The 26,188-nt window shown below is 43.7% G+C and overlaps 1 protein-coding gene across 6 annotated transcripts in view; it reads left to right on the forward strand.

Annotated features, from left to right (window-relative positions):
- Nucleotides 1-26,188, forward strand: part of RASAL2 (RAS protein activator like 2) — a 269,432-nt gene that overhangs the window by 124,774 nt on the left and 118,470 nt on the right. For 5 of the 6 annotated variants that reach the window (XM_073356487.1, XM_073356488.1, XM_073356489.1 and 2 more), the window contains 2 exons: nt 3,256-3,383; nt 21,433-21,559. In XM_073356487.1, the coding sequence (XP_073212588.1) occupies nt 3,256-3,383; nt 21,433-21,559 (255 nt within the window). Of the gene's footprint in view, nt 1-3,255; nt 3,384-17,758; nt 17,842-21,432; nt 21,560-26,188 lie in introns of those variants that run through there. The other variant, XM_073356491.1, reaches the window with a different exon arrangement.

The raw sequence follows: 26,188 nt of genomic DNA on the forward strand, positions 1-26,188 counted from the left end.
GCTGTCTCTTTCACAAAATGGCCCCACACTGAGAAATGAATCAGCCCCTGGCTTTGAAAATCTCCTCAGGAGAAGGTGTGCAACATTTTAGTTAGAATTTTGTAATCTAATTTTCCACAATTCTTCAAACACCAGGTGGTACTCCTATGGTTGCTAACTTGAGAGGTTGATTTTTATGTACGGAAATCCTTTTGCTCCCCATTATTCAGTACTACTTAACCTCTTGAAGTCCAAATGTAAGGTAAAGGCGTAGATGACTAACACAAGAAAACAGAGCCTCAGAGTTTATGAACCACTGTGCATATTTATGACACTGCTGGTGCACTCTCATAGGTTTGCACGGTGTTTTGAAAACACTTAAGTCCCAAATAGTCTGTAGTCTAAACTAATAAAATACCTCACAGGCAGGCTTTTGGTACCACAGCTGTTGCAAAAGCTCTGGAGAGATCAGCCACCTCGAAAGACTCACTAAAAAATGAGTAAGTTGGATAGGGATATTGTTTGGCACATAAACCGAGACCATTCCGGGTACAGTACACAAATTAGTACCAAGAAATAAATATTTTATCATGGTTCACTCTCTGTGTAATTTGCATTTAGTTTCCCATGGGTCTGCAAGACAGGTTTTCTGCTGGTTCCTATAATGTGGACTCCAAACGGTGGACTCCAAAATTGCAAAAAATCTGCTTGCCGTCACTCTCCACTGTCTTACTGTAGGTACTGTTGTATGGTCAGAATAAAGCGATGACCGAGCTGTGTGCTGACATTCATTGCTCTTTACAGATGTACATTCCCTATTGGCTACTGGCAGCACATTATACTAAGATGGCATCTTGTGTTGCCAGCAGTTGGTGCGGAAAGCTGTTCTGACGTAGCTAACTGACTTGACAGCATAACTGTGGCTGGCCACCTCTGCCTGTAGCTCAGTTAAGTACTATAGTTGTTAGTGCTGTGGAAGATGTTATTCTAGTCTATAAATCGTATGGGCTGAGTGTAGAAATATTGGATGCTATACTAGTGAAGCCTACGTTTAGTGGAAATTACAATGCAAAATATTTTGCAGCTCGCATTTAGCGTCTACATCAAAAATAAGAAGTCTGAGTAACATGGTTTTGGGTTTTTTTGTGATTGCTAAAATGAGCTAAATAAGCTAAAAATGAGTGAGGGTTTTTCGGTGCACACTTGGTACAACCACATCAAGTAAAATCCTTTGTTTCACAAACCTTAGTTTGTCAATGGCAAAAAAAAAAAAATCCATCTGGAGGTGTAATGTTCTATTTTTTTAGACTGAGCTGTGTACGTGCTCCTCAATATTAGGGTAGTCTACGGTGGCCAGACCATGTTTCCTGATGATAGTGTCTCATTTAACTGAGTCTTCTAAACAGGATTTTGAAGAATGTTGAAATACACAGAAATTAATTGTGCTTCAAAATTGCTCTATACTACTGTAAATCAACCTATGTTGCAGGAGTCAGGTAGTCTACCACATAGACATGAGTTTATTGGCAGATTCAATACCAGTCATTTCATGAATCATTCCCTAAAAAATGTAGATACACACCTTCTGATGTTTTCTGAATGGTCAGTACTGTATTGTAATAGTCTTTATCTGTGCCCTGAAAACTTGGCTCAGGTTAAGAGTCAATGTTTTCAAGATGGCAGATTCTCATGAAAATTTAGAGCTACAAGATTATATTTACCTATTTGAAAACTTTATACAAATATTAACTCTTCTCACATGCGTAATTCAGAGTGTGTACAGCTTCTGATATGGACTGCATCTTTGAGGGCTAAATATTTATTTAATCTAACACTACAGTCTTGGCTTATACTCTACTTTCCTCCCAAGACTGATTGAATGCTGCAGTGTCTGAGGATTTGCTGGCCTCTAGTGGGGAAGATACAAAAGTCTAACAGTAACATATTTAGTCTGTACAAATCAGTTTTAATTGTGGGTTGTTAGTGAAAGGAAAGGAGCATTAGGAATCATTTGGATCTCAGCAGAGGTAAAGCAGTATAAAACTCAAATGTAAACTAGCAACAGAATTTAATCTTACAAAGAAGGCAACATGTCTACTTGGAACTGTGTAACGAGGTTATTTGCATGTATGTTTCCTAAATTTTGATAAATTAGGGTACCCAGGGCTGTATATTTTTCCTCAGATAGGTATGCTCATTGAGACTTGAACAGCAGTCTTGACCTTTACTACTGTTATTTCAATTGAGGGGTTCCCACAGATCTTTTAACAGTGTACCTCAATACTTACCTATATCCTCTACACCAAGTCAGTAATATCTCTGTCTAGTCACATCATTCCTGATGTGCAGCACCACCTGCTGTTCCAGACTTGGCTGCTCCTGAGTGGAGACTGCCATGCGTGGTGTGTGTTTAGTGACATAGACAAACACATTTAAGTTTTGAGGAGTTTCAGTCAAGACAGTAGGTGTGATATCTTGCCCAGTCTTGGAGAAAGCTTGTTGGTGATAAGATGCATAATGCATCTGTAGTTAGTGCATATAATTATAATGGGAAACAAAACAAGTAAAAATAAATGTGCTCAGTCCACTAGACCACCTTGCCTCGCAACACTGGGACCCAGGTAGGCATGAATTTCATCTATTTCTAATTCTGCCACTGAGTCACTGTATGACTTTGGGCAAACTTGGGCAGACTTTTATATCTCTGTCTTTACCATCTTTATAATGGGGTGTGACTCTCCCCCACCTCATTTAGGAAGGGAAGCCTCTCAGTATTAGAGAAGGAACTGCTGGCAGGACATTCTAAATGAAGAGAACTCTGCTTTGGAATCTGCATCCACTGTGGGCTGAAGTAGTCTGCATTTATTAACTTTCAAGGCAAGGCTTAAGGCCTGTGTGTTTACTCCGGCTTTTAAGGAGGGAGAGGCAATAAAGGCTGATCTTTATGAGGGACAAGGGGGTTGAGCATGGGAGCTGCTTGTTTTATTTTTGTTCCAGTTTTTTAGTGCTTAGCACAGTCACTTAGAGGTTCCTCAGGTGCTTTTGATTTGTTACAGATCTATTGTAAATAAAAATAAATGTGTTAATATTTGTACTGTGACCTATATAAAGTTTCACACAGCTGACTTGTAGGAGAGTGGACTGTTTAATATACTGAAACATGCACTCTCTTTAACTACACTTTACAGTTGTACACTGTTTCTATCTACAGAGACTCAAAAGCAGGAGAAGATGGCTAATTAAGCTCTCTAATGATTCCATTTTATTCTTTCACAGATGTGAAAGGGCCACCTACACACAGACTGTCCTGTGGCCAGTCTCCCTACACTGAAACTACAACATGGGAGAGAAAATATTGCATCCTGACGGACAGTCAGCTGGTGCTGCTCAACAGGGAGAAGGAGGTGAGACACACTGCCAATGCCGAAGGGATTTCTCCCTCTGAATGTATTTGTCAAACAGCCAGAGAGCGTTTCTCTTCCTCTCTGATTAAGGGGGTCATGGCTGCAGTTGAGTGTATAGCTCAGGGGAAGCTAAAATAGTATTAGTGGTGGTAGGAGATAGGGTATTGTCTCTGTTAATGTAATGAGAAGATGCTGCCTGCAAACTTCATACTATGTTGTCGTTTTTGTTATAGTCAGCTGGGCGGAGAGGGAAGCTGAGATTATTTGCCCTTTTCTCTTGGTAAACTGGGCAAAGGATAGGTGTCACTGGCAAATGCATGAAACCAACCATACAGTTCTCAGAAGGAGCTATAGGAACCTCTTAAAAAGTGGCCTAAAATGGTTTTAAGGCCCAGGATTCCATAGATCTGGCAGTAAGATAGGGATTTCCATGTTCCACTGCTTTAAAGCTTGCATATCTGTCTCTGCACAGTCTCAAAATATCAGGCCTGAAAACATATCACTGATGCAGCCCTGGATATTGTCCATCTTGGGCTTTGATTAGTGTAAATTGTCCCGGGGTCTAGAATATTGGAAATAGTCTTTTGGGAGATGTAGCCAGTGTGGTGGTCAAAGGTACATGGAAAAACTGTTGATGCATGTGAAAAAATTCATTTACTACATGGTTCTGCAGTTTGTCACATGGGTGTGAATGGTATGTGGATTTATAACAACGCTTTAAGACACTAAAGAAAATCATGGGCATGAAGGAACTAATACTATCAGTGTACTAATCCCGGTTACACTCAGCATAAGAGAAACATACCTCATAAAATGTAAACTGGAACACACTAGGTTAAATCACGGATAACTATCTGAAGGCTGTTTTTGAACACTAATCACATATTAATTGGGTGGGTTTTTTACAGTTACAAAGGTCAGTTTGTAGGAAGATTTTGCAAGGATATGGGTAAGATGAATCTCTTGGCTAGAAACAAAATCATGTGGGAGGGTTATATTAGTCCATAGTATCACTAGTGTATTAAGTTAAAAGTGATATTTAAATGCTTTCCTGTTCTGCTGGTTATGTGTCAGAAATTGAAGATTCTGTATGTGGGCATTGTGACGGGGCAAGGCCAGATGGCTATAGAAAAGTAGTGGGGGATAGACATATTAGCTCCAGGCTAAACAAATCCTTGGTACCAGGATAAGTGAAATGGCAGCTGCTCCAGGTCAATTAAGACACTTGAAGCCAATCAGGGGCTGGCTGAAACTAGTTAAAAGCCTCCCAGTTAGGTGGGCATGCATGTCAGGAGCTGTGGGAGGAAGTTGTGCTGTTGGAGAGACTGAGTAGTACACACCATATCAGGCACAAGGAAGGAGGCCCTGAGGTAAGGGTGAAGTGGAGCTTGAGGAAGTGAGGGCTGCTGTGGGGGAATCAGCCCAGAGAATTGTATATGTCATGTTTCTAAAAGGTCAGCTACCATAGCTGATACTATTAGGGTCCCTGGGCTGGAGCCCGGAGTAGAGGGTGGGCCCAGGCTCCCCCTCATTTGCCCCCTGATTAATCACTGAGACTGGGAGACAACAGAGACTGTGCAAGGAAGGATAGCTTCTCCTCACCTCCCTCGCTGGCTTATGATGAAAATGGCTCAGTAGACTGTGACCCTTGTCTCTAGAGAGAGAAGGGTTACGTGGAGGGTCGCAGTGAGCCTCTGAGGCTAGCAAAATCCGCCAGGAAACGTGGGACCCACAGGGGCAAGAACAGAGCTTTGTCACAACTGGTATCAGGAGTGGGACTTCGTTCACAGCGTGGCGGAAGAAAGAGGTCTAAAAAAAAAAGTGCACTGGGGTTTTGGATTTTGTTTGTTTTGGTTTGTTTGTTTGTTTGTTTGCTTTGTACCACAATGGAGGAGGTGGTAAGAGCTCTGGTACAATCCACAGCAGCCCAGCAGGAGGCCACCCGGGTTCAGGCAAGGGCACAACAGGAGTCTATGCAGCTATAGCAGGAAACCAATCAATTATTGATGAGCCAGGCGATCTAAGATCGTGCCTACTTGAGAGAGGTGGTGGACCAGCTGAAGATCCTCACCACCCAGGCCCAGGGGTCCGACGGGACGCGAACCCTGAGGGCCAGTGCTTGTCTGCCAAAGATGTCAAGAGATGACGTAGAGGTAGATCTCCTCTCATTTGAAAGGACTGCTCAGCATGAGGCGTGGCCCCAGGATTCTGGCCCCTTTTTTGTGTGGAGAGGCCCAGAAGGCCTATTTTGACTTGCCTGGCATGGATGCCACTGAGTATACCTCTCGGAAGGCAGAGATCCTAGCATGATCAGGGGTAACGGCAGCGGTAAGAGCCCAGAGGTTCCATGAGAGGAAATACCAGGAGAACAAACCCCCGAGGTCCCAGCTATTCGACCTCATAAACCTCGCGCGGAAGTGGTTACAGCCCGAGGTGTGCAGGCTGGAGGAGATTTTGGAGACCCTGGTCATAAACCATTACATGCGGGGACTGCTGCCAGATCTCCAAAAATGGGTATGCCAGAACGATCCATCCACGTACGACGAGATGATCACTCTGGTAGAAAGACAGATGACAGCCAGGGAACTGACTCCACTACCCAAGGAAGGCCCCTTTTGAAGCAAGCCTCCGACCCCAACCCTGGAAGGTTGGGCAGCCAAACCCCCGGGGAGTTCTAGGTGGAAGAAGGAGGGGGCCGAAAACCAGTGGGGACCCCAGAAGGAGGGGACTGGCCTGAGTGGGAGGCAAGGACAGAGCTTTGTCACAGCATACAGAACAGGGATAGTAAATATACCAGTTACAAACAAGGGAATCCAGCAGGAGAGTTAACCTTCACAGTGTGCTCTTGGAGGAGCCTGCCAGGAGTATCGCCTTGAGAAATTACTCATTGTTTCATCCAAATTGAGCCAAGTAGACACTGCCTGTGGTACAGGTGTGACTGCATACACAGAGCAGCTAATTTGTTTTAGACGCTATAGTCTGCAGACTCAGATTTACAATTCTGATTTTTTTAAAGTAATTTTAACTACTCTGAATGGAGAAGGGAAAGTCCTACTGCCTGTCTGTGAGGTATTTTACTAGTTTAGACTACAGACTATTTGGGATTTAAGTGTTTTCAAAATAGAAAGCCATTTTAATCTAGCCTCTGAATCTATACACATGAGGGCGCGTTTCTCTGCATTTATAAAAGCACAAGTAGTTTTACAAGAAATTCTCTTGTGCAATCTTAAGGTGAAGAAACAAAGAGCTGATAAAACAGACTAATACAAAACAGCATTAGCAGAAGGTGGTTTTATATTTTGAATGCTTTTTGCAATAGGTTAATCTCGGTTGTGTTTATAGAGGAAGGAAAGAGAGGAATCCACTTGGTGAATTTTAATTGGCAGGTTATTTCTGCCAAAGTAAAAGGTCTAGAGATGGGAGTGAACTAAAATGAAAAAGGAGAAGTTGGGAGACAAGTTTGGGTGGAGCATGTGGGATGGAGGAGGAGATTAGAGAAAACACTGTAAGTGGGACCAGAACTGTGTAGAGCCCTGAAAGTATAGGTGAGTAGCTTGAACTTGATACAGAAGGAAAGTGGAGGCTAGTGAAGGGAATGATGAAGTGGGAAAACATGGTCAGAGCAGCATGTGGGGAAGATGATCTGGGAGGCATCTTTTTGCCTAGGTCAGAGGGGATGAGGCAAGTAAGCAGTGGGAAGTTGGGGAGGGACGGGGAGAGAGAGAGGTTACGGTAGTGAAGATGAATGGTGGTGAACGTTTTTAGCATCTATTTTTTTTCCTGTTAATCTACTTGGATTTTGATCCACTAAAGCAGGGGCGGGCAAATTTTTTAGACTGAGGGCCACATTGAGTTTCGGAAAGTATGGAGGGCCAGTTAGGGGAGGCTGTGCCTCCCCAAACAGCCAGGCATGGCCTGGCCCCCGCCCCCTATCCCACCCTGCTTCTCACTCCCTGATGCCCCCCCAGACTCCTGCCCCATCCAGCCCCCCCGATCCCTGTCCCGTGACTGTCCCCAGAACCCCCACCCCTGATTGCCCCCTAACCCCATCCAACCTCTCCTCTCATTCCTGACTGCCCCCCCGGGACCCCTGCCCCATCCAACCACCCATTCTCCCTGACTGCCCCTGGAACCCCTGCCCCTGACTGCCTCCCCGCTGCCCCATCCAACCCCCCACCTCCTTCCTGACTGCCCTTCTGGGACCCCTGCCCCATCCAACTACCCCTTCTCCCTGTCCCTTGACTGCCCCTGGAACCCCTGCCCCTGACTGCTCCCTGCCGCCCCATCCTACCCCTCCTCTCCTTCCTGACGGCCCCCCCAGGACTGCTGCCCCTGTTCCCCACCCTCTGACTGCCCCAACCCCATCCACATCCCCACCCCCTGACCATCCCCCCGAACACACCTGCCCTCTGTCCCAAACACACACACACACACACACACACACACACACACACACACACACACACACACACACACACACACACACACACACACACACACACACCCCGCTCCCTGCCCCCTTACCGCACTGCCTGGAGCATCAGTGGCTGGTGGTGTTACAGCCACGCCACCCAGCTGGAGCCAGCCACACCACCGCGCAGCACAGAGCACTGGGTCAGGCCAGGCTCTGCAGTTGTGCTGCCCCAGGAGCTCACAGCCCCGCCGCCCAGAGCATTGCGTTGGCAGCACAGTGAGCTGAGGCTGTGCGGGAGGGGGAACAGCAGGGGAAGGACCAGGAGCTAGCCTCCCGGGCCAGTAGCTCAGGGGCGGGGCAGGAGGGTCCTGTGGGCCAGATATGGCCAGATGTGGCCCGCGGGCCGTAGTTTGCCCCACCTCTGCACTAAAGTAAGAGACTTTAGTTTGGGTTAAATTGGAAAGGCGCATACTAGTACCCTTCACTGAACGTAACGTTTTATATCCAGAAGAGAGGAAACCAGGGCATGCAGAATACAATTAGGAAAGTAAAATAAATCTTAACTGTTTCACCTGTCGCACTGGACTAACTTGTGCTCCATTTCAACACAGGGAGTGTTCTGAATGAAATGTGTAGACCTATTTCAGTATGCTTGGGGAAATGAATAGAAACATGTAATAAGACATTGGAAAAACTGCTTACAAGTATTATATTTTTCCAGAAACACTACACAAGTACATACATTGATTTGACTGAACAGAGACTATGCCAAGAATTCACTGTGTGCATGTTTTTCACATTGCAGTTGGGTCCAATGTATCTGCAGTTACTTAGACAAAAATAAATTATGACCGCATCACCTTGGTGGAGTGTAGGCTAACAATAAAAACTTAACACTTTGTCAACTTTTATGGAATTAAAATTGACAAGGAAGAATAGGAGTCACCACTAAGGAAAAGAAGAGATTGAAACTCAGAAAGCAAGTAGAAAGAGAATAAGCCTAAGGGGGAGGGGACACAAGCCCAAGGGGTCCTCCATGAAGTGAGGAGTCACTAGCTTGTGAGAAGTGGACATACTGTAAGATTTCAGAGGCACTTTTATGGTATGATAATGCCTTGCAGCATCTTTCAAGACCAGTAGAACAGGTCTTAAAAAGTTAAGGTTTTTTTCCACAATGGAAACGTATACTAGATCTGATTTCCACTCTGATGTTTGGGGAGAATGTAGATCTTTCCATCATCTCAGTAAAACTTTTGTGTAACGTAAGAGCTGTAAGAGCATGCTTATAAGATACCATAGTATATGGCTATTCTCATAAAGGCCAAAGAAGCAGAGTTTAATTTAAGGGGTAATGGAATAGTTTAGTGCTTCTGAGGAGTGATTGCAGATGGATAATCACACAGGACTCCCATGAGGGAGGACACAAACATGGGATCATGTGACAAGTAAGTGGCTGTCACTCTAGCAGGGTTGCAGTTCTTCTGAGGTTCGCTGTCTGTAATTTGGCTGCTGTCTTGGTAGAATAGGAGTGGGCAAACTTTTTGGCCTCAGGGCCACATCGGGTTTCCGAAATTGTATGGAGGACCTGTTAGGGGAGGCTATGCCTCCCCAAACAGCCAGGCATGGCCCACCGTCACCCCCCCAGGAATCCTGCCCTATCCAACCCCCCCTGTTCCCTGATGGGGGGCCCCCCCGGGACCCCTGCCCCATCTACCCCTCCCTGTCCCCGACCACTCCCCGCCGCCCCATCCAACCCCTCCTCTCATTCCTGACTGCCCCTCTCCCCCTGGGGACCCCTGCCCTATCCAACCACCCCTTCTCCCTGACTGCCCACTGCTGCCCCCATTCAACCCCCTTGTTCCCCGCCCTTTGACCGCCCTGCCCCCTATCCGCATCCCCAGCCCCTCGAACTCTCTTGCCCTTTATCCAACCCTCCCTGCCCCCTTATTGCATTGTCTGGAGCATCGGTGGCTGAAGGCACTACAGCTGCGCCGCCCAGAGCAGCTGTGACGCCTGGCTGGAGCCAGCCACGCCACCACACACCACCAGGTCAGGCCAGGCTCTGCGGCTCCACTGCCTGGCAAGAGCTCACCGCCCTGCTGCCTAGAGCATTGCGCCGGTGGTGCAGTGGGCTGAGGCTGTGGGAGAGGGAGAGGGAGAAGAGCAGGGGAGGGGCCTGGGGCTAGCTTCCCAGGCCAGGAGCTCAGGGGCCGGGCAGGACGGTCCCGCAGGATGGTTGTGGTCCGCGGGCCGTAGTTTGCCCACCTCTGTGATAGAATCTGTTTAGTTTTGGTTTACAAGTAGACTGGACAAGGATGAAGAGCATTTTACATTTCACAAGATTCTTTCTGAAACTTCTGCCCTCAGATTCCAGGTTCTTTGTCTGCCTTTTTCAAGGACAAAGGGGGATAATGACCAGAGGCAAGTTGTAACTGTTTGGCAGGGGACACAATTTAAGGTTATGGGCGGCACCTGACTGCCCTATATGTCGCCTCTGCTGCCCACCCCATTGTCCCTTTGCATGCTCCCCATCTCTTGGTTTCCTCCCACTTTGCCCCTTAGCCCCAGAGGCCCGCTGCTCCTCCTTAACACCCTCCGGCGGGGCACGTCCAGCTCCCAGTGCTGTGCAGAGAATCGGCCCTGGCGGGAGCACTCTACATACCTGCAGCCAGGCTGGTGGGCTCCTTGCTCCCCTGCTGCCTCTGGTCTGGTGCCCTGGAAAAGTCCAAGACCCTCCTGCACAGAACACTACCCAGGAGAGCCAAGCCCTGTGTTTGCCAAAGCCACCTGGAGTCCTGCACAGCGCTGGCATGGGGGAACCTCTCTGTCCCTCAGATAAGTGCTGGTGTGGGGTGGGAGTGATTTCCTGCCCCAAACTCACAGGCTCTGCAGTGGCCCCCCAGGCAGGGGCTTAGAGCCATCTTTGTCCCTCCGCCACCCTGCTCAGCCCAGGCCCTGGCCCCCAGAAGAACACCCTATGACCAAATCTGCTCCATCCCCTAGAGTTAATCTACAGTTAGTATGCAAGTGCCTTTGTGCCCAAGGCAGCAGCCATGCATGGTGCTGTTCCTCCTCCAGGGGGCATCCTCCCCTGCTGAGCCACCTCTGGACAGGCTCCATGGCTGCTGATGCCCCTGCACAGCCCAGCACCTGCCACTTGTTCAGGGAAGGTGGGGATGGATCTGCTGGTTCCCCCGCAGCCCAACTCCCCTCTGCTGGGCACTGGCAACAGCCCTGCCCTGCCTGCTGCCACCACCTGCTCCAGTGGCCCTTACCGGCTCCAGTCTGCTGCCCAGCTGGATGGTCTCTCCACGGAGAGCCCTGGGGGGACTCAGCTACTCCTGCTGAGCCACCTACACTGCAATAGCTCTGCCCTGCAAGTCCCGCTGTGCTGGTGGATGCCTGGCTGGAAATGGAAGGCAGAAATCTGGGGAGGCATGTGACCTGCGTGCTGCCCCATGCATCGCCTCTGATATTGAGCTGCCACATCCTGCCTCCTTCACCCTATGACCAAATCTGCTTCCTACTAGCCTCTCCTACTTCGAGGGTACGTCTTCACTACCCACCGCCTTGGCGGGTAGTGATCGATCTATCGGGGATCGATTTATCGCGTCTCGTTTAGATGTGATAAATCAATCCCCGAATCGAAGCCTGTACTCCACCTCGGCAGGAGGAGTAAGCGGAGTTGACGGGGGAGCCGTCGCGGTCGACTCACCGCCGTGAGGACGGCCAGGTAACTTGAACTAAGATACTTCGACTTCAGCTATGCGAATAGCATAGCGGAAGTTGCGTATCTTAGTTCGAAACCCCTTCCCCCTCCCCCCAGTATAGCCCAGGCCCAAGTAGCAGCAGAGGGAGCAATTCATTTTTCCTACACTCCCCCCCACCCCCCTGCGCATGTAGCAGCAGCAATGCTCCCAACAAAAGCTACAGGAAGCAACACTTACCACATTAATTTCTTCTTTAAAGGCACAAAACAAAATTTTCAAAAGCACCTAGGTTCAGTTTTCATAAGAGACTTGGGAGTAGAGATCAGAATTTTCCAGCAAAACGTTTTTTTTTTTTTGACAGAACATGCTGATTTGTCAAAACAAACTTCAAGAATGAATGGCTAATCTCCTGATTTGAAACAAAGTTTCAAAATTGTTGAAATGTCCCATTTTGATACTTTCTAAATAAAAGCAAGTTTTTTTTTGTTTTGAAATCACTTTTTGGTTTGACTTTTTAGGTAATTTAAATTTAAAAGGTAGAAAAATTGTACAGATAAAACGATATAATTTTTGTCTTGATTTGGGAAATTTTTGGATATCTTGAAAAGTCTCACAAGACAGGAAAACCAGTTCCTGCCAATCTCTGCTTAGGGACCTTGCGTACCTTTGACTTTTATTGAGACTTAGGTTCCTGAGTTCCTAAGTCACTTTTGAAAATGTGATTTGGGCTCCTATGTCACTTGGGTACTTCTGAAAATTTTACCCGCAATGCCTGTATTGTTGTATCTGGCTGAAAGCCCCAGATATAGGCTTTGGTCTTAGGATTTGCACCACAGAATATAGTTCTATCGTGTAGTTCAGTTGTAAGGATATCTCTGAGCTCTCAACCTGCCCTTGTTTGAATCCTGGAACTTGCAAGTCAAACTTCTTAACTGGCAAGAAAAGCTTTTGGAATGTTCATGGATACCTATTTGTATCCCAGGGGGCAGTCTGCTGCAGGAAGGCCAGTTCAGGGTTAGAAATACTCAAGATAGTGGAGTCTTGCAATTTAGAACCTAAATCCCATAATGGGCACTGAAGTGGCAGCATTTCAGGATTCTCTTCAATCCTCTGCTGAAATGCTCAGTAAATGTGGAATAGATTTGGTCAGGGTATTGAGGGAAGCAGGAGGAATACTGTTGAGAAAAGGCTTAATCTGCTGCATAGGTCATGGGGCTTTGCTTCTGCCCTTGCAGATGTTTCCATGCCACCTACTCTTGGAGTACATTTGACCCAGTCTAAAGCAGCTGACACAGCATGTCTAAGACGTCTCCAACACTGAGATATGCAAGGTTGCTGCCTGGAGATCATTTCACACATTCACACAGCATTACTTCTGTGAATTGACAGCTAGATCTGGTGCCTGAGGGCAGTTGTGCAGTATTAAACTAGTTCTCCTTCAACCTGCCTCCTCTTAGGGTGATTAATGCTAGTTAATTTCCCAAGAGTGGGAATCCGTACTGGCAATACTTCAGGGAGAAAGAAAGGTTACTTAGTAAATAACACTAGTTTAAAATGACAGTATGGATCCATGATTCCCCTGCCACTTACCTTCCTCTCTTCTTCAGAGTCTTTAAGATTTTGTTTGTTTGTCTAGACTGAAAACACAGTTTCAAACAAGAATAATTTTACTGAACCCAGTACTGTTTTAAAACAGACTTAGGCCAAATCTACTCGAGCAATTTTGGCTGGTGTAGCAATGTTGGTTAGGAGTATGACTTTTTTTTTTTTTGTAAAGACATTCAATACCTACAAAAGCCCTAGTGTAGATGCAGTTATACCAACATAAATTGCTTTCACAGTATAGCTTATTGTGCTTGCCAAACTAGTATAAATTATACTGGCAAAAGAACTTTTTTGATAATATAAGCTGCATCTACAGGAGCAGAATTTGATGATATAGTTTTACCAATAAACCTCTTATAGTGTAGGGCAGTGGTTCTCAAACTGTGTGTCCAGACTCCAGAGTGGGTCATGACACCATTTAAATGGGGTCCCCAGGGCTGGCTTAGACTTGCTGAAACCTGAGGGCTTCAGCCCTGGGCAGTGGGGTTCAGGTTACAGGTCCCCTGCCTGGGACTGAAGCCCTTGGGGCTTTGGCCCTCCCCGCCCGGGGTAGCAGGGCTCGGGATTTGACTTTGTCCCCCCTCCGCCCAGGGCAGCAGGGCTCAGGCAAGCTTAGGCTTCGGTCCCCCCTCCTGGGGTCATGTAGTTATTTTTGTTGTCAGAAGGTGGTTGTGGTGCAATGAAGTTTGAAAACCGCTGGTGTAGGGCACCCAATTTAGAAAAACACTAAATGAAAAGGATATGGGTTGGAGTCAAGGTCTTTGCTTTTGTAAAACCTTCCACTTAAAGGTTCAGTTTAGCAAAGAAGCATATCTGGGGCCCTGGCAGACAATGCTTTCCAAATGGTCCTGACTAAGAGTACATGTGCTAGTCCCAAGAGAGTTAATCTACAGTTAGTATGCAAGTACCTGTCATTTTCTGCTAACTTTCAACTGTTGACCTTCTCACCAATGCTATCTCATCCTCTTTAGCGCTACCTTATTCACAACTTAAAAATAAATCCTGGAATTTCATCTTCATACTCTCTTATTTGTCAGAATTATTTCTTCCCTTGCCCTTTCTTCTTTGCTTTTCATAATTCCTTGCTTTCGTCTAGTTTAGATTATAATCTCTTCAGGGCAGGGACAGCATTGCCTGTATTTCTGTAAAGGGCTGTGTAAATATGGGTTTGTGGACTCATAACATTATGAGTAAACATTACATAACAAGTAGAGAATGAAAGAGGTTAGCATTCTTGAACTGCTATCCCTTTGTATCAACGTGTTGTTTTTTAAATTATTTTTTTGTGGGGGGAAAACCTCAAATAAGTGTGGTTCATTTTGGGCTGAACTGTGATATTTCATTTAGTTCCTTCTTTATGTACAGTAACTCCTCACTTAACGTCATCCCGGTTAACGTTGTTACGTTGCTGATCAATTAGAGAACATGCTTGTTTGAAGTTATGCAGTGCTCCATTATTTGGCAGTCACCTGCTTTGTCCACTGCTTGATGAAAGAGCAGCCTATTGGAGCTAGCTGGTGGGGGCTTGGAACCAGGATGGACCAGCAGCCCCCCTATCAGCTCCCCTAAGTTCCCTGTGCAGCAGCCGCCCAGCAGGCTATAAATTGCCAGGCAGTTCAGCTGTCTCTCCCCGCACTTCCGTGTCCTGCTCCTGCCCTCTGCCTTGGAACTGCTCCCGGGAGCCTCCTGCTTGCTGTGCAAAGGGAGGGGAAGAGGGGCGAGAGGGGTTCTAATGTCAGTGTGTCCCCCTTGCTCCTGTACCCCATCTCTACAGAGAAGTGGGGGGACAGGACAGGGCTCAGGACGAAGGGAGCTTGCTGGCAGCAGCTGCTGTCTCAATTTGCTGATCTACTTAAAAAAGCAGTGTACTTAGAGTGAGGTCAGCGTTCTTAAAGGGGCAATGCATCTCACACACACGCACACACAGAGTCTCTCTCTCTCTCTCTCTCTCTCTGCCATGCTGTCTCCTCCCTGCCTGCTGCCTTGTAGCGTGTGACACTACATTAACAACAATGTGTTAACCCTTAAGGGCTCAGCCAAGTGCTAGTTAATCATTTAGCAGTAAGGCATTCCCTGGGAAATATTCCACCCTCTGACTTCACCACCTCAACCAAGCTTCACAGTCATTATTGCTATGTACAGTATTAAATTGTGTATATGTATGTATAAAATATAGACTTTTGTCTGCCAAAAAAAATTTCCCTGGAACCTAACCCTCTTTCCCCCATTTACGTTATTCTTATAGAGAAATTGGACTCTCTTAACATCGTTTCGCTTAAAGTAGCATTTTTCAGGAACATAACTACAATGTTAAGCAAGGAGTTACTCTATGTTTTTTGTCAAAACTGTGAGAGGCGCTTTTTTTTTTTTAAATAGTCTTTACAATCCTAAAAACTGAACAAAAAGGGAGGGGAGAAGAAAACCCCTGTTCTTAAGAGGTAGTAAGTCTGGATGAGATCTGTGGGTTCTTTGAATCCAAGATAGATGCTACTTTCTGGTAATCTGAAGAAGCAGTGTAAGCATGATTAGGATCAGTTTTATGAATTTGCCAAAATGCTAGCTATTTTAAAGCTGAAATCTAACAAACTAGATTTGCCAGTTATAAGTGTTATAGCCAGTGTTGAGTGAAGTCTAACTATGATAACCCCTTTTTTGCTAAGTGCAAGGAGTGTTAGTTGACTAATTTTAACACTTGGTTCTTTCCAGGCCTACATTTACCTTGGACAATGTTTCTCAGGTCAGGACATTTGGTTATTCTTAACCAAGCAACAGTTTATTAATGCATCCAGAACCACATACATATACAATCAATCAGTCAATGTGGACATAACAAATGTTCTAGACATGTACTGAACACAAAATATACATGCAGTCTTATAAGAAATTAGCATAGACCAGTGTTGGGGGCCCAGCAGCTATACCAGGGAACAATACAAATCACTAAGATTTTCTTATTATATTTACTAATAATCATCAATTATCAATTCTCTACCTCTAATACACTTCTTATATTTCCAGTATTTCTCTATGGAGTAAAGATGCAACTGTTTTGAAGGAACTTTTAAGAGTATGATCCCTGCTATTTGAATTATTTGGTATGAAAAAGACAAGAATATCAAAAGCAATTGCTTATCATTTGTCCGTCTTAGGCCAGTTTGGTCACAGGCATTTAGCAGACTCTGAGGTCCACACTGTGGCCTTAAGGTTTATATTGTTTCCAAGTCCACTGGAGAAGGGCAATGCTCTTAGCGTATGTCTATGCTGTACACATATATACACACACACACCATTACTCAAAGAAGAACTGCAGTTACATCTACACTGCAAAATATATATATAAAACCTGTAGCAGCGAATCTCAGAGCCTAGGTTAATGGACTCAGGCTCACACTGGGAGGCTAAAACTAGCTGAGTAGACGTTCCTGTCCATGTTCCAGCCCAAGCAGGAATGCCTACATTACTATTTTTAGCCCTGGAGCACAAGCCCAACTCAGCTCACCTGGGCTCTGAGACTCACTGCATCAGGTTTTTTATACATATATATTTTTGCAGTGTAGATGTAACTGCAGTTCTTCTTTGAGTGATGGTCCCACAGATAGGGACCACAATCTCAAAGAACCTCCAGTTACAGGTAAGTAACCTCCTCTTCCTGTTGGGCAGTGGTCAGCTGGGCACTCAGCTTTCAGCTCTTATTTTCTCTGCTTCTTCCATTCCTATCCAGTAGATGGCATCAGTCTACAAGAAATTTCTTCAATCCTTTACTTTTCGGAGGCTTTTTATATTTGATTGACTTCCAAAATTGTATTTAAAATTTACCTAGACTATTAATTCAAATATCCCCATTTTTAAGTAAATTCTTCTGTTTTTCTAAAGTTTTATATCCAGATTAGGTGCTTATATCTTTTAGTATTCTTTAATCTTCTGGTGTGTTAAAATTCCTATCGCTTCTATAGTGCAACAATAATTTAGAGAGAACAAGCAAACGTCCCCTATAGTTCCTAGGTGGTACGTTCTCTGATTATATCTATTATATCTCATTTCACATCTTTTAGGGCATACCATAGGCTGAGACATTACGTTGGAGGAATAAGACAGATTGTTCACTTAGAGACACAGATCTGATTCATTAGACAGACAAATGTACAGTTTCTAATTTCAGGTGAAATATATATTTGGCTGCTTGGGATAACAGGAAGTTGGACCTCTGGAATATTCAGCTTTTTGGGTTATCCAGCAAGCTATTTCTAACTGGTCTGAACTTACATTTTCTACTCCTCTCTAGTCCTTGGCTAACATATAGGAGACAGTAGAGCACTTGGCACAGGGGGGGGAAAGGGGTAGTTATTCTGATCTGTCTCCTGGCTAGGGATTCTCTGTCAATAGACCAAGAAAGATAGAAGTTTCATCCACATGTAAATTATGGGAGTGTCTGGTTTGAGGGACTAACAGTAGTGATAAGACTCCTTCTCAAGCGTCTGAGCTTGCCTTTCCTGGAAATAGTGTACTTCAACTTCAATTTAGTTGATGCTTCAGGACAAGATTTCTCACATGTTGAGATGGGCATGTTGATTCTCATCCTCCCCAAGAGGAAGCTAAAGATTTTGAATATACCATTGTGTGATCAATGTCAATCTTTCTTGTTGCAGAGAGTTTAAAGGGCAGAGACGACTGTAGCTGTTCATAGATCTTCAAGGCATATTTGATACCTGTATTAATTACAGTTCCCAAGGTAGGATTTCATGTGTGTGGAAGGTAATCAGAGTTGTGAACCTTGCCACTAGTTAAAGAGCCCTAATCAAGTTTTAGGCAACTGTTGGGTCTCAAATATCTGGTGAAAAGTGTCCTATTAGATGGATTTCACTAGTACTTGTTGAATAATATATTCAACCTGCTGCAGAGCTGGTAAAATGCTGTAAGAAACTATTGAATAAGTGTTGAATAAACTCTATGAAAAATCACAAGATTCACTGGATAAGACACTCATTAAATATTATTACACCTGTCTGGTATCACCACCAAACATGGACCAATGAGCCAGGTAAATTTGGCTCATACATTTCTGCACAGATACTTTTCTGCCCTTTTTGTTTTTCTAGTAATAGCTCCTTCCACTGGTTGTAACCCCGATTAGGACACAGTGAACTAATGACACAGTTGAAAACTAAGTTTAGGCATTGCTGCAGAAACTTACTAACAAAGAATATAGATTAGAAACCTTGTTGGAAGGTCGGCCTCTGAGAAGCGGGAAACCTATTATCCCATTGTCTGCCTTTGCGTGGCTACCAGAATGGATGCAGGCATTCCAGCCTCAACTGATGGATCTAAGTTCTAGTAGGGTTAATCATGTAAAAGTAAAAATATTTACTGGGTGGCAGACTCTGATGCGAGAAGAATAGACAAAGGTGTAGAGAAGCTGTATTTAGAGAGAAGGGACTATATCTATATCCACTTTGTGGGCTAATTAGCAATCTTGTCTTAGGGAAGCTCACAAGCAAAGGAACTGTATTCACTACAGAATTAAACTAGAGTGGTGATGCATGTCTGCTAAAAGGGTAGTTGTCACTAATCAGCACCTTGAGGCTTTGTGGGTGAGGTTAAGTGGAGTAGGGCACAGGATACTATGAAGATATTACATGTAGCATTCAGCAAGAGCAATCTAAAAGAAAATGCAGAGATAAAGATTGATAAAAGAAATGAAAAAGCATTCAGTAGGAAATATGCCTAAATGGTGTCTGCAAATGAAAACTGCAAATCTAGTATTTGATCTTGTTTGAGTGAGTGTAACACAAACCAAAAATAATAGTGTCCCCTTAGTTTACTAATACTCTCTCAAATAGACCTCATTCATGAAATCGTCTGAGTAAAAATCCACCATCAAACTATAAAGCTTCAAATAGAATATCCATGAGGGAATTGAGAAATTTATTTTGAAAAAATGAGCAATGCTTGAAGGAGACAACAGACAAGCATAGTATCAAATTACATTAAAAAATACGTGAAGAGAAATGTTAATATTGCATGATTAAGTACTCAAAAGTCAGGAAATGCTGGAGCTAAGATTGCATGAGCCCTTAAGGTACAATCTATAACTAGATGATCACATAAATTTCTCAAATAATACAAAATATTATTAATATTTTATATGCCTTTGATACAAATGACTAATATCTTTCGCTATTACTATTACTCTGTTATGCCAGATAGGGACAATAAAAGACATTTATGTATAAGGTGCACAGTGAATGAGGCTGAGTTTTTCACTCTACAAATTTATAAGATGCAGTTTTTTCCTACAACCGTATACAGAGCATGATCCTGTGTGTAATGTGAAATATTATGTGATCATGCAATTAAAGACTGTATTTCAATGCCATATGCACAAGAAGGTAGAATAAGTTACATTTCTTGACTTTTAAGTGCTTATCTCTGCAGAATTAATATCTCATAGTTAATTTTTAATAGAATATTTATAGAATAAGTAATTTGGAAAGGGAAAAGAACTGCATAATTCCAGATTGGCGGTATACTGCTAGTGCAGTTTCCCGTGAGGCCAGGTCTCCTTTAGAGTCATTGTTTAAAAAAGATTGTTTAAAAACATTGCTGTGCATGTCTGAAGTTTGCATTTTTTCTAATTCTGTCAAATCTCAGCCAGTTTTCACTAGAGTGCTTAGTAACCACTGACAAAGTGGTTGCCCTGCGAAAACATCAGTTTTCTACCTACAGTCATTTCATATGCAGAGCTGTCCAAAAAAGGGTTGCAAGAATTTGTTTGTTGAGGAACAATTTTGTTCGCTCTCCTTATAGTCTGTAACAGCTCAAAAGTTGTCTCAAACTTATGGAGAAACTAGACACAGAAAATTTCAGCCCAGTCAGTGAAACTTAAGGAAATATTTAAATAACTGAAAATAGTGGGTTATAATGGAAATATATAAGCAACTGAAAATATAGACATTGCTAGCAGTTTACCTATCGTAGGGGGGTAGTCCAACAAGGGGAACCAATTGTCATGGTTCAGGGATAGCTGCACTTTCAGCCTCTCAGTATCTCTGAGTACAACCCTGCAGGTGATAGACCTCTTGCCTTCATCTCTCTGGGATAATTGTGCGCTTCCTCCCTGACTGTCAGACTGGGTCCTGGGCTGTAGCACCCTGTGAACTGACTGACTTCCTTAGCAGACCCGACTGGGTTAGAGCCCTGCCAATTTTCTCTTCAGGAGCTGTGAGCTTTTCAAAACAAAGTATTCAGTCTCAATAGCTAGAACAGAGCATTGGGCTGACCTAAAGCTTAGGTAGATTTGGCTTATCCAGACACCCCCAGATCTGGGAACTGAGGCTCAGTCTGCTTCCCCACTGTCCCTGAGTCTCTGTCCCTGTCTTCAGGGGCAGACCTTTCATCAGTCCCAAATCTCTGTGTCTCCCTGCCTCTACGGAACTTGGCCAAACCAATTTATTCGGTTGGCAGAGAAAGAGTTCCAAGCAGTTGATTCTCTGTTGTCCATTAATTATTGGTAAATGGGTGTCTATCAGAAGTTTCTCCACACTCTTATCTGTGTGCATGCTAACCCATGTGTAACCCTTAGCAATAAATAAATCTGAATAAGCTTGCATTAACCGTTAGTAATCGTATAGCAAATGCTATAACAATCAAACACAGATATATATAATATTCATAAAATATTTCAGATATCTTCCATCTCCTCATCAGTAACAACCTTCATTCAAAAGTTCCTCTGTCCTTTTGTATGCCATACTGATCAGAACAGTGGTCCATCTATCCACATATCTTGATTCCAGTCCTCTGTTATAGTTGATTGTAATGACCGTGTGTCTTTGTTGGCAGTACAGTTACTTCATGCTTTTGTAGAGTCTTGAGGCCTTGGGTGTAACAAGCCTTGTAATCTGATTAGTAAATTCTGCCTGATTTTAACAGTATGGAAATGAGTAGCACTTCAGACCAATGGCTCTTGGTCCCTCAGTCATGGGGAAACCAGTTTCCAGGTACAAGACTTACCTTGTAATTGTATAGGCTGTTTGTTTTTGTTGCTTGGTGCCTTTTTGGCACAGACATATGTACCTCTGTGTGCTATGCACAAGTCTCTTTGCATAGTTGCATTTCCTGGTAGCTCACTTCTTTTATAATAAACTTACTTCCCTTTTTTTGGATTGTAACCTCTCCAGATTTTTGTGGTTGGGTTGGATCTGCTGCATCCTATCTGAATATTATTACCAGATCAGTGAAAAATTAAACAAATCTCATTGAGACTGAGTATTAGAAGACATGTATAATGACAGATTAAAAATGCTGGTATCTTTTTCTGTAGATGCCTGTGGAGGGGGTACAGGAGCAGCAGGCAGAATCTACCAAAGGGCGGTGCCTGCGACGTACAGTAAGTGTCCCATCTGAGGGTCAGTTTCCTGAATATCCACCAGAGGGAGCCACTAAGCTTGGTAAGTTACAAAATTAGAAAAGCAATGTACTAATTTTAATTTATAGATGTATTATTTCTCTGTTTTAAATAAACTGTTTTCTATCCAGCATTGCCGTAGTCAGTTTGCTCAAATCAATAGCATTTCAGCTAAGAGTTAGCAGAGGTCATAGGAGAGTGACCGTTGTTTATAATTGCCTGACAACAAAGTGACTTCAGTGTGTTAGGATTTATCTGAACATCAGTGAGGGTACTGGGAGGGAATACTGCACAGCAGGGAGGCTTATAACTGCATTTGTGAGGATACTAAGCAGCTCTGGGATTTATAACTGTGAATCTGTGAGCCCAGGTCAATAGTGCTGCATGCTTTACAGACAGTTTTAAGTGGCTCTTCCTGGCTGTTTGTTTGAGCTGTTACTTGGTTATGATTTACCTTATTTAAGCCTTTTAGAAGCTCCTTGGCATTGTATTTTAGTGACTATTGGGCTACACCTAATCTCCAGACCTGATTACACACTATCAGAAATACTGTCCATTTGAAGGTACGGCTTCCCAAATAAACCAACGAGTTGTGAGCAAGGGGCTGTGCCAGTGTTGGTTATAATCATAGTTTTTGAAAAATGAATCAAAGGAGACAGAAATGGAGGGCTCTAAGGAAAACTTAAAAATAGAAGACCAGTTGTGATGATAGGGTTTCCACAATGCCACATTTTGGCCCAGTTCCCCATGTTCTCTCTCTCCTCTTCGGTCAGCCGGGAGCGGTCTCCGCGCAGGGAGGGATAGTAGAAGGAGGCAGCAAGAGTGCAAAGTGAATTCTTGTTTCTATCTGCAACTAGTAATGGAGCATGACTTGGCAATAGGCTGTCACTTGTTGCTGGGGCTAGGAACAATTCTGCTTTTGCCTAGCTGTAAAGTTGCAATTCTAGAAGAGAGTTAGCTGCAAGAAAAGGCTGCAGGTACATCTCTAAGCAGCAGACTAGGTAGGATAGTGACTTTATGTAAATATGAAGAGTACATAAAAGAAGGGTTTTAATTTCACAAGTGTGTTCACTTTAAAAAAAAATTAGTCTATAATTACGTGGATAATAAAATGTTCAAAAATAGATATTTTTTCGTGGGTATAGATGCAGTATAGCAATCTATTGTAGATTGCTAAATAGCAGTTTCAGTAGCTGTTAAGGTTGTATTTGTGAAGCACTCTACCTCACATTTTCTTCTTGAAAGCAAATTTCCTGATGGGAGGGGGTTTGAGCTTTTTCTCGGTCTTGCATTAGGGGTTTGGAAAGAGAAATGCAATTTAGAAAATGAAAAGGGAAGATGCCAATGTGTAGGAATAGGAATAATACAAATGTGGTTTCTAGACACTTATTTCCAGATAATGGAAATTACACACAATTTGTTGCAAGTCAGAGTTTAGAAGTCTTCAGGAATGAGACTCCTAGTCTTTTTTCTTATAATAATAATAATAATAAAGTTTAAAGAAAGTTATACCTGACCGTTAAGCACCTGAAAGTCTGGGAATGCCAAAGTTAAGATTGCAATGCAAATTTCACTCTGTTTCTTTGTGTGCACGTGTTTACAATACAGATTGTAATTCTATGATCACATACTCAAATAATAGTATATATTTTTCCCTACAACCTTAGATGCACATGTAGCATCTTATGCCAGACAAGAGTCCATTAAAAGTACATAGGAAAAGTACACAATAACCCATAGTCAGACCATATTTTACATATTTTGTATACAACTATCATGAAAATTTTGCTGGACCATATAGGCCACCTAATTTAGTAGCTAAAGAGGTGTGGGCACACAGAGCGGGAGGGGAGGAAGAAAGACATGCAGAAGAAGATCATGAATGAAGGGCAGAGATGATGGACAAGTAGGAAGGTTTTAATGTCTGATCACTCTGTAGTAGATCAGGTTCCTTTTGTTTACTTTTCACATGCTGACTAGAGACATGGTTTATCAGTCATCACAAAATCCCTCCTGATTGAAGAAGCTGGGGTGGTGTAGAGAGAACGGTGAGAAATATATTTTTATGAACAAGACAGTGAGCCAGAGGGCAAACCAATGAAGTAAACCACTTGGAATCATTGTAAAGAAAAGGAAACAGATGGCAGTGGGCAGAGTGTATCACCAGCAGTACAGATAACAACTGGACCAAAATAGTCTTTGAATTGACACGAAAGCTGTAAAGCACAATGGGGCAGATAAACTATCCAGCAATGAAATTGCTGTGCAGAGCAGATAAGAGTATCTCGCTTGTCCTAAGGAAGTATGTGCTTGACATGGGAACAACAGACGTTATAGCTTGAGAGTGTCTGAAGTTACTATCCAGAGATGAGTTTTTACAGCTGGATCTATTATGAGGGTTAATGGATGGCAATGGTATTTGCTTTTTTCCTGTACGTAAGGTTACTGTACATGCTTGACTATCAAAAATGAGAGAATCGTTATGTAATCAGTTAACTGCAGTGCTACAATTATGCTTTTATAGAGTACATCAAGGTATTGTACTGAACCAACCTTTAATTGACTTTAGCAATTGACGAAACATTATGCTATATCATTATATGATGAGATAATACATATGCTTTGGGCTCAGTTCATGACTAGTAATAATACTAATTCTTAGGATTCATGCCGCTGTCTGTGATCAGAACACTGTGCAAAGATCCTAACACCAATCCTATGAAGTATGTAACTATATATTATCCATGCTATCAATAAGAAACTGAAGCCCAGGGCAGATCTGTTGCAGGCACAAAGATAACACACAAGAAGGTGGGCATCTTGATTATTTTGAAAAGAACAAAAACAATAATCAATGGATTGGTCAAAATTAAGGCTATGTTTTAGTCACAGGTATTTTTAGTAAATGTCATGGAGAGGTCACAAACCATGAATTTTTGTTTACTACCTGTGACCTGTCCATCACTTGTACTGTATAGCCTCCTAAATGTTTGTGGGGGAGGGGGCGGCCCGGGGGTGCTGTGGGTGCTCAAGTGTGGCTGGCAGCCCGGGACCCCCGCTGGTGCTGGGGGGGAGGAGTCGGTGGGGTTGGCAGGCTCCCTACCCTAACCCAGCTACGTATGGCCCCCTGGAAGCGGCAATATGTGTCCCTCCCTCATCTCCTAGGTGGTCCACACGCTGCCTCTGCACCGAGCACTGGCTCCGCAGCTCTCATTGGCCCCAGTTCCTGGCCAATGGGAGCTGCAGGGACAGTGTCTGCAGCCTCTGCCTAGGAGCTGAGGGAGGGACATGTTGCCACTTCCAGGGAGCCCCCCAAGGTAAGTGCCGCCCTGAGCCCCCTCCCATACCCAAAGTCCTGCTGCTGCTGGGGATGGGGGTGCGGTAGCCAGAGACTGCCCGAGCAGCGGCTGGTCCAGGGGCTGCCTGAGCTGCTCGGGTGGCCCCCAGGCCAGCCGTACCAGCTGCTGCAGAAGTCCCGGAAAGTCACAGAATCCTTGACCTCCGTGACAAACTTGCAGCCTTAGTCATAATGCATAGAAGAAGTCTGTTGTGTGTAAAAAGCTTCACCTTCTGGCTCATCCTAAATATTAAAGGAATATCTATTGAAAGGAAAGCTACCCGGTTTATGAAGAGGCTGCACATGGTTATTCTGTGTACCTGTTTTACACAGGTTGTGTTTAACTAAGGCTTTCCTGCATTAGGTTAAAACTAGTTAAAATCCACTGTGAAAATGGCTGGTTAATACCACTGTGTATGGTATTAAAAACTGTTTCTGGAGGGTGTGAGCAGACCCTCAATATCTCCCTTACTCACTAGGATCTCATCCATGGGAGCACATAGCTTCAGAGGTAGTTCCATTTTAAATATCACGCTGTTTCATCTGCTAAAAATGAACCATTATATTGTTTAACACCGGTCCACTAAAACATAAGTCTCTGACATGCTAATCTTCATATCGTGAGCAATGTGAGCCTCCAGTGCTGGTACCCACACAGGAAGTTTAAGGATGAGTTTCATGAAGAAGACTGAATTAGTGTGTCTTCATAATTTCCTCTTTTACTGTTACCTTCCTTATTACTTTAGGTCCTGCCATTCGGTAGCTTACAACTCTTCTTTAGACAGTTATGTTCTTAGTAATTTCTCATGCTTTATAGTTACATATTGGTATTTATTAATCAACCACATGGAAAGAGCCCAAAATAATTTCACTCATTCATAACATGTGCCAGATCAGTAGCACAGAATCACTGATCTGTTTCTAGAAGGGGTCCTATGTTTCTCCTGTCCCCGAAACACACACACAATCAAATGTAAAACAAACCACTGCACAAAATAAAATCTACAAAGTTTGGATGATATCATTTGGGGGTAGTTTTTGTGGCACTTTGAAGAAAAACCTTGTTTTGGCAACATCTGTCAAATTCATTCCCAGGGGTGGGAAATGAAGAGGCAAAAATCTCTTTTAATTAGTGCTTCAGTTATCAGGAAAGAATTGCCATACCAGGGAGAACCTGTAATTAGTAACAACACAGCCTGTCTGGAAAATCTAATTGGAGGTAAGACAAAGCAAAGTTGATTCTCAAGACTCCTTGGTGCTTAGAAAAGCTGTAATTGATGCAAATGAGGAAAGTCCATTGAGAGATGAAGTCCTTTGGAAGATAGAAACTAAAGA

The sequence above is a fragment of the Lepidochelys kempii genome, chromosome 8 (genome assembly GCF_965140265.1).
Source record: "Lepidochelys kempii isolate rLepKem1 chromosome 8, rLepKem1.hap2, whole genome shotgun sequence".
In the NCBI taxonomy this organism is placed as follows: Eukaryota; Metazoa; Chordata; order Testudines; family Cheloniidae; genus Lepidochelys; species Lepidochelys kempii.